General features: G+C 43.7%; 1 protein-coding gene across 5 annotated transcripts in view; it reads left to right on the forward strand.

The window, feature by feature from the left end:
• SMG7 (SMG7 nonsense mediated mRNA decay factor) overlaps positions 1-8,174 on the forward strand; it is a 55,788-nt gene extending 47,614 nt beyond the window's left edge. For 4 of the 5 annotated variants that reach the window (XM_030032823.2, XM_030032821.2, XM_030032826.2 and 1 more), the window contains 6 exons: positions 610-759; positions 2,917-2,997; positions 3,612-3,771; positions 5,103-5,273; positions 5,363-5,514; positions 6,030-8,174. In XM_030032823.2, coding sequence (XP_029888683.1) covers positions 610-759; positions 2,917-2,997; positions 3,612-3,771; positions 5,103-5,273; positions 5,363-5,514; positions 6,030-6,143 — 828 coding nt within the window. In that variant the 3' untranslated portion in view covers positions 6,144-8,174. The remainder of the gene's footprint in view (positions 1-609; positions 760-2,916; positions 2,998-3,611; positions 3,772-5,102; positions 5,274-5,362; positions 5,515-6,029) is intronic. The other variant, XM_041127768.1, reaches the window with a different exon arrangement.
• Positions 8,175-8,510: the final 336 nt, after the last annotated feature.

Here is an 8,510-nt window from a genome sequence, read left to right on the forward strand (position 1 = left end):
ACAGAAGCTGCGCCCATGATGCTTGTGTTTTAAGCGTCCCTCACAAAAGTCAAGATGTCAAGTTTGACCAGCACTTTGCAGGGTTTTTTTGCCTCAGTGTTCTGGTCAGCTGTACGTTGGCGTAGCAGCCCTTAGCAGTTGGAAATATGTCTTGTGGGATTTGAACTCCACAAATAGAGGAGGGAAGAAGATGCAAACCTGATTTTACTTGAAACCTAAATTACTCACAGGTCAGCTACAGAAGAATAATTGTAAGATTTTGTGTTCCTTGTCCTTGAATGTGAAACAGGTTCAGTATTTGGCATAGATGCAATGGGAAGCACACACTCCACTAATTAGAACTAGCTGCCCATCATTTTGATGGTATGGTGCTCCTCCCAGGACTCATTAGGCCACGTGGCTAGTTATGTTTTCTGCTCAGCGTTTTCTCTCTGTGTACCTTGACACACTTCTGCTGCACCACTTTCTCACCTTGCGCTTCTGCATGCCACCTTCTGCCTTTCTCTTGCTAATTTCTCTTGTCCTGCTGTGGCTTAGCCTCTCCTTGCTGTCTCTTGCTGATCCCCTTTCTGCCTTCTGTTGTCTCACTGTGCTCATTTCTGTCACTAGGACCCCAAGAGCTCCCCTCTGCTTCCTCCGGACCTGTTAAAGAGTCTGGCTGCCTTGGAGGAGGAGGAAGAGCTGATTTTCTCTAATCCTCCTGATCTTTACCCAGCTCTGCTGGGGCCTCTCGCCTCTCTTCCTGGACGAAGCCTATTTGTATGTATTTGATGTAATACTGCTGCTTCTCACTCTTAACTGGCATCTCTTTCTTCTGTGAAATTATAAGAAATGTGAAACTCCTTTCTCTCCCCCATCCCTCCTGTCCACTTCCCTCCCTCATCCTTGAGCTAGTCTTCAGGCGAGAGCTCAGACCAGCTGAAGGCCCACGGTATAGCTCTTGGGCCGAATCCAGGCCCAATTTGTTCAGAAATCAGAATAACAGTGGGTTTTTTGTAAGTGCAGTCCACAGGAGAGATGTTGATGCATCATTTAAGGCACTCATTATTCTGCAGTTGTGTGGGCTTAGTAATAAGGGCAAGGGGGAGCACAGATTCAGCTGTGGGAAGTCATCAGAACAAGTGTGGCTTATTATAATCTGCATATAAAAATTCCATAAAGGCAGGGCGAAGCTGCCCTACTAAATGCAGAAGAGATTGTAAAAGAGCAAGATGGCTTTGGAAAAAAATTGCAAGCAACTGGCTAAATAATCAGTAAGTCCTATAGTAATACAGTAATTTTTGACAGAGAGATTTTTTTCTACATTTATGTATTAAAACCTTCCTAGTTCAGTAGCTTTGGAGGGTCTTAGAGCTGCTGAATTTGTAAATTGCCTCTGAAAATACAGTACGCCTTTCTAGTATGGCTATAGGCATGTCCGTTAAATACTACTATTTCAGATTAGTAGCAGTAACAAAGAAGAGTTACTTGTGACTCTACTTGAAATCTTTGATTAAGTCTATTCCTCAGTTATTTTACGTGCCATCCCAAGGAGCCAGTAGCAAAATAGACACCCATTTCTGTCTCATTAGATACCTTTGCTAAGAAACTAATAGCTGCTTCTTCAGCAGCTTCCTTTGAAGCTCCTGCTGTTGCTGACTGCTGACAAATGGAAGGCAATTCTTCTCTGTGCAAGCTGTGTGGATATGCAGAGTGTGAATTTTGTCTGCCTTTTAAAATGTGCTTTCAAAGTAATGAGCTGTCACTGAAAATCTTAACAAGCTAGGAGCTGCTTGCCAAGAAAATGAGGCTATTTGTCTTAGGTTTGCAGGATAAAAGCAAAGATATTCCAGATACTGAGACCATGTTAAAGAGAGAGGAATGCTAGTTCAGGTTTTGGTTGTTTGAACAATAAATTTAAAAACATCTGACATGCTGAGGTGGTATAAGTGCAAGAGGGCTTTTATTTGGAACAAGACTACAGCTTTCATTTTGGATCACGCACAGTTTTACTTGTGGCTTCACTAATTCTATGGCTTGGTGATCCTCAGCCTAAATTTGGTGGTGTTCACTGTCCAGCAGCTGAGCCTTATAATTTTTCTTTGGTTTCTGTATTGATGATAACTGATCCTATTTCTTCCCTAAATAGGCTTGTTTTAGAGATGCTATTTTTCACTGCTTAATCATAGTAAGAACTGAAGAGAAAGCTGAGAAATATTATGCTGGCAATAACAGCTGTATGAGAGGGCGTGGCATAGATGATGGAAAAGGTCATGGTCCATAATATCTTGATGTGGAACCCCAGGGAGAGTTTTGGGACCTCTGTTTTAAACGCTGGGTGTTTTTTCCTTCTTCTCTACAGTCATTTATAATGAAAATGAGTGAGTGCTAAATGAAACTTGGACTGTTTTAACCCCATTAAAAAATCACAGCACTTGGCTGCTCTTGCTGTCCAAGAATGTCTGTACAGCAGGGATGCACTCAAAACTGAAAAATACTCTGTCAGTAGCAACATACAGGAGTCTAATCATGTTTGAAGGAGTCCTCTGATCACTGGGAAGGATCCTGTCTCATTTGTACAAAGTTTTACACAACCTTAGGGGTTTTTTGGCAGGAATCTCCCCTCTAGGTGCATCAGACAGAGTATTACACTTAGGATTTGAAAAGCTGTTCTGGCAGTGGGGGTTTGCCTGAGACTCTCTGCTGTTGTAATTGTTGGTTTTTAGATTTTAATTTAGATTTTAATTACAGTTAGTAGGGAAACTACTGATTTTCTGCATTTGTTAGTTTGTCCCCTCTGTCCTCCAGCGTGCTGGAGCTAAAATACTAAGGTTTTAAATGTGACCAAAAACACCTTGGCAGTTTTTGGTAGCATACTTTCTTCCTGCTCACTACACTGAACACTAACTGCTCTTTTTCCCTTTTTGATTTCTGAAGAAGTCCCTGCTGGAAAAACCATCAGAATTGATGTCTCAGTCGTCGTCTTTTCTGTCCCTCAGTGGCTTTTCTCTTAATCAGGTAAGTGAGGACCAGAGTCTGCAGCCCTTTGCTGTTTGAGCTTACCATTAAACTAGGTAACATGGCAGAACTATGGGGATAACCTTTAGTTCAAACCAATGGAAAACCTGAAAGAAATCTATATGGGTGCCTAATTGCAGTCTGTATCAGCAAGGTTATCTCTGCCTTTATCAGTTGTCTTCTCAAATTCATCCTAGCTATAGTTCTGCAGACATACTGTTGAATCTTGCCGAGTTCATGGGTCCCTTGCTCTTAGCAGAATTGTGAAATTGACTGAAAAGGTTCATCTCAAAGTATTATGGTGTGTAGGTTTTTATTTCCTGAGCAATGGATTGCCTGTTCTGTTCCAGAGAACTGAGCAGGGTCTTGGTACAATTTTTGTGAGTACTGGGAATTTAAAGATTTTGTGAAGGCTTTGCAGTCCAGTCAGGAGAAATCTGTCTTTACTCAGAATATGATGGACTTCATGTTAAATAAAACAGTCAAAGAAGAGGGGGCTGGGGAGTGAAAAACGAGTTAGGAAAATATTCTGATCTGTAGTTGTTTCCTTTGTACACTCTTAGTGTTTGAAATAAATCCAATACCAAAACTCTTACATTCATTTTTTTTTACAGGAAAGATATCCAAATAACAGCATGTTCAATGAGGTATATGGGAAAAACATGAATACCAGCACAAAAACAGAGGTCACCCCTTCAGTTGCTCATCAGGAGACTTCACTATATTCTCTCTTTGAGGGGACTCCATGGTCTCCATCCCTTCCAGCCAGCTCAGGTAATCCTGGTATGGTTTTCCTTGTGTCTAGTGATTTAAGAGGATTTGAGTTAATTCTGAACCTACTGCAAGTTACATTTAACTGGAAATTAAAAAAATACCTGCTTGACAAGGTATCTGAAGGTTTCTGTTTGTTTTTCTTTATATATCTTCAGAAATATGAGGGGATTCTGTAATTAATATAGTGTAAGAACCTGCAGGATAAAAGTTGTAGGTGTTAAATCCTGAAGTCTTTAACTTAGATTCCTGACAAGCATTTGGGGGTAGGGCTTTAACTCAAGCATCCATATACTTTCAGTGTTGCTTCTTTGGAAAAAGCAGGAAGAACTGTACTTCATAATGTAGATATCTGAAAGAGAAAGAAACTATATGACTGAAGGGTGTGGAGGAAAATATGACAGTGGTTTTTTGGGTTTGGGGTTTTTTTTTTTTTTTACTGTTAAGCAGCCTACAAAGCAAACCAGCTTTTTCCCTAGTAATTATATTAAAGGCATAAAACAAAACTATTATGTCATTATTTTATTCTCACTAAAAATCCAGAAGAGCGTGAGGGGAGGAATTAGTTGAATCTAAGTAATGAGTGGATTTTAAATGACATCTGCACTGGATGAGATTTTTGGTTGCACTGAAACTTTTGCAACCAACCAGGAATAACCGTTTGTGGGAGAAATGGAAGGAGTTGCAAAGCGCTTTTATTCTAGCAGGATTTATGGCTCACGTGGTTTCAGCTTTCTCTCCCTTCACCTCTTCATTCAAGACTGCATAGTCTCCTGCCACTCTGCTATACTGTGTTGTCTTCAGGTGTCGTTCTCTCCTGCCTGCAGATAAGCTTTTCCATGCTTGCTCTCCTCTCTTGCTCAGTATTGGGTTCTGGTCTGAATTGCTTTAAGACTCATAGAAGCGTAAACATTCACAGACTTGGGAGTTTGAGCTGTAAACTTGAAAACTCCTCAAGGTCTAATGTCTTTTTTTTAAATTGGTTTGTCAAGCTTAGAGACAGGTATTTTTTTTCAGTTTGAGAAAAGTTCTTCAAGAAACATGGGGAAAACTCACTTTGGCTAGCCAGCCCTTTTGAGGTTTCCTGGTTTTTAGTTTTTCTGGTAAGCACATGTATGCATTAAACACAGTCATTCTGTTCTTATATGCACAAAAATTTTCACTCAGAACTTAGGAATTTGCATTATGCTGGTGTAATGGAGGGAATAAAAACTGACCTTCAGCATTGGAGAAAACTGGGTGATGGCTGTATTTGCAGCAGCACTAAGAAATTAAACATCAGGAAGCTCCTGCTGTTTCTGTTGACCTTTTTCCTCTTGCCTTGTAATCACTAGATCATTCGACACCAGCCAGCCAGTCTCCTCACTCCTCCAACCCCAGCAGCTTGCCAAGCTCCCCTCCAACCCATAACCACAATTCTGTTCCCTTCTCCAACTTCGGACCTATTGGGACTCCAGACAACAGAGACAGGAGAGTTGCAGACCGCTGGAAAACAGATAAGCCAGGCAAGTGGTGGGTTCCAGGCTTGCGTGAAGCCAGCTGATGGTTTTGTTTTGCAGTGGTTTCCTTTGAACTTGTCTTTCTCCCATTTTAGCAATAGGAGGGTTTGGTCTGGACTATCTCCCAGCAACATCGTCATCTTCAGAGAGCAGCTGGCACCAGTCCAGTGCTGCCAGTGGCACCTGGGCAGCCCAAGGCCCTCCCGCTATGGAGGACTCCTCAGCTGTGCTTATGGAGAGCCTGAAGGTATGCTTGAGTGAAACTGTGCTCAGGAATGCTCAGGGTGCTTGTCTGTGGGGCCAGAAGATCCAGTGATGGGTGTTAGCCTATTGCAGGTGTCAGAGTTCAGTGTCAGAAACCAAAGGCTTTTTCTGCAGATTGACTTATGCAGGCAATGTGGGAGGTGTGACCAGTGCTGGAAGATGTCACAGTTTTCCAGTTCTTGCTGTTCTAGAATATGTTCTAGAACGAGACCAGGCTGGCAGAACTGGAAGAAATTATAACATTTGCTTTGACTAGTCTCAAATTAGTAATTGTTAATGTGGGATGAATATTTATGGTAATGAGGATTCTGGAGGAGGATGAGCTTCTTCCAGGGAGCCTCTTTTTAGAAAGCTTTCTTTGAAGTCTGGATAACTTTCATGATAAGCCAGGTATGAGTGATAAAGAGGGAGAATATAGAAGACCATCTCCACTTTCTCATCTGTAAGAGGGGGGCTGTCTAACGCAAGGAGGTGCTAGTGTTGGCTGTTTGTTTTTAGTCCATCTGGTCCAGTTCCATGATGCATCCTGGACCCTCAGCCCTGGAGCAGCTGTTAATGCAGCAGAAGCAGAAGCAGCAACGTGGACAAGGCACCATGAACCCGCCGCATTGAGACAGAGGTGGCAACCCTTGCAAACGAAGGCTCCATAAACCATGGCATGTTGGGTTTGCAGGACTGGCCCACACAGTCCTGTGCAGGTGGCAGCCCTCTCTTCTGTTCCTTGCTGTCAGGAGGGCGTAAGTGCTCCACCAACCCACTGAGTGTGCACAAAACGTCTGCAGTGCAAGAAAACAACATCAGGAACTCTCCCATCCCTGGGCCCTTTGGAGGGAGAGAGGAACTGCTGTTTGTCTCACTCAGTAACCCGATATCACCGCCTCTCACCTTCTCCATCGTGCATGTCCCCAGCCACATGGGAAGTAAAAGCTGAGAATGAAGGGCAGATGGGAGAAGCCAATGAGAACTTCTCAATCCTTTTCCTCTCTTTGGGGAGATAAAATAGGAATCCATTAATGATTGCTTTGCTGACTGAGAATGTAGTTGAAATTACTCCTGAACATCTTTATTACTATCTCAGTAGTAAGATCACACTGAATTCTTCCGTACACAGACGTGCTTTGTAGTCAGTGTGTAGCAATGAAAGCCCCAGTTGCTGCTCTGGTCAGAGGTGGTTGGTGGCAAGGTGGGGCTCTATCTCCTGGGCTAGCGAAGGAGTTTCATGAAGGAGAGTCTGGCACTTGGCACCACTTCACCTTTCACCCAAAGGCTTTGGCCAGCCCATGGGTAGGTTAGAGACTCCAGCATGAAATGCCCTCCTCTTAGCAGGTGTTTGAGCTATAATTGGTGACGTGGGGCATTGCAGCACTCTGCTGGACAAGCAAGTTAACTGCTATGGGGTTTTAAATTAATGTTTGATTCCTGTACATTTTACTGTAGCATAGTGGCTAGCCCCACAAAGGGCAGGCTAGTCTGTGCATTCACAGCCTGACTCATTTTAATAGGTAGGTAGAAAGCTTTCAGTGGTTTTTGTTTGGTTTTTTTTTTTTTTTTTTCTTTCTCTCTCCATCCTCCTATCTTTGCTGGATGCTAGTAGTTTCATTACCAATGTGCAACATCTTGCAGAAAATAGTCAGGGGTCCAGCAGGGCTGGGTAAAGCCGACAGTCAGCCTGGACAGTGCGGAATGTACGCACCCCCGCAGGCACGCATCAGCTCTGCAGAAACCCGTCCCCCCCGCCCCCAGCTGCAGCCCCAAACTTTCAGTTCCAGAATGAAATTCAAGGCACCCATGGACACAGTGTGTAACCCACACACAGAAGAAAGCATAGTGCTGTTCATAGATTAAAAGGTGCAGAAGGGAAAAGGAAAATGTTTTATTTGCTATTTATTAGGGGGAAGGAAGACTGGAAGCTTCGTTAAAGAAAAGGACAGCATTTTTGTTAGGTTTCCCAGGGAAGTTACGGAAACAATCTCAATGTCCATTTGCTGTGTTTAGCAGTAGGGGTTTGTGTGATGATTCAGGATCTCTGAGCTGAAAGTCAGCTGCAGAGCAAAGCACATGCAGAAGCCGAAGTGACACTGGAGTCTGGGCAGCCCCAAAAAATACAAAAAGGGAAGACGGAGGAGACACGATACCCCTCTTGGGGTATGAGCAGCTCCCCCACGATCTCCACCTTAGCAACATCACTGTTCTTCGTTGCATTTCGAAGCTGTATTTCCTTTAAAAAGTCCAAAAAGTGAAGTTCCCACCCAGTGGTAACGTGAACCAAACCCCTCTGTACTTCCCTCCAGCCCTCCTGGTTTGTGTATCGAGCTGTGCACCCAGGCAGCTGCGACATTCCAGTGTTTGAACCGTCACTGACTCTTGCACCCTAGACGAGCTAACCAGGTTCGCCATCTCACTCCCGGCAGTGCCAGGGTCCCAGCCGCACCGTTCCACTTGTGCATGAGCATCCAGCCTCGGGAATGTGTCCGACTCGGCTGGGACTCCCCTCCCGCCCTCCGACGCCTGGGGGAGCGAGGGAAGGGGCCCCCAACAGAAACTGGTTTGTGTCGTAAGCTTTTTTTGTGTTTATTGTCTGTCTGTGCAAGAACTGCAGCTGCTGAAATCAGCTTTGCCTTTAATTAAACCATGTTCTCTCCACCCAGGTCTGTGTGTAGCATTTATTTCCTGTGTAACTTGGCTGCAGGCTTATAAAAATGCATTATTTTTCTGGAGAAGTCAGAAGTTGAGAGGTTGATTTTTTTCTTTTTTTTTCTATTTGAAAGAGAACTAAATAAATAACAGTTTCTGGCTTGGGCTCAGTGCAGATAATTAGATCATGGTTTCGTACTGCCTGTGTGCAATGCGTTTTATGTACTGAACCAAAAATCTGGGATGGGAGTAGCTTGCGAAGCTCTTCTTCAGTTGCAGACTGAACCAGGTAGAGCACAGGCAGGGGGAGTTGGAGGACACAGATCCTTCTGCTGTCGACCTGCC

The sequence above is a fragment of the Aquila chrysaetos genome, chromosome 12, assembly GCF_900496995.4.
Source record: "Aquila chrysaetos chrysaetos chromosome 12, bAquChr1.4, whole genome shotgun sequence".
In the NCBI taxonomy this organism is placed as follows: Eukaryota; Metazoa; Chordata; class Aves; order Accipitriformes; family Accipitridae; genus Aquila; species Aquila chrysaetos.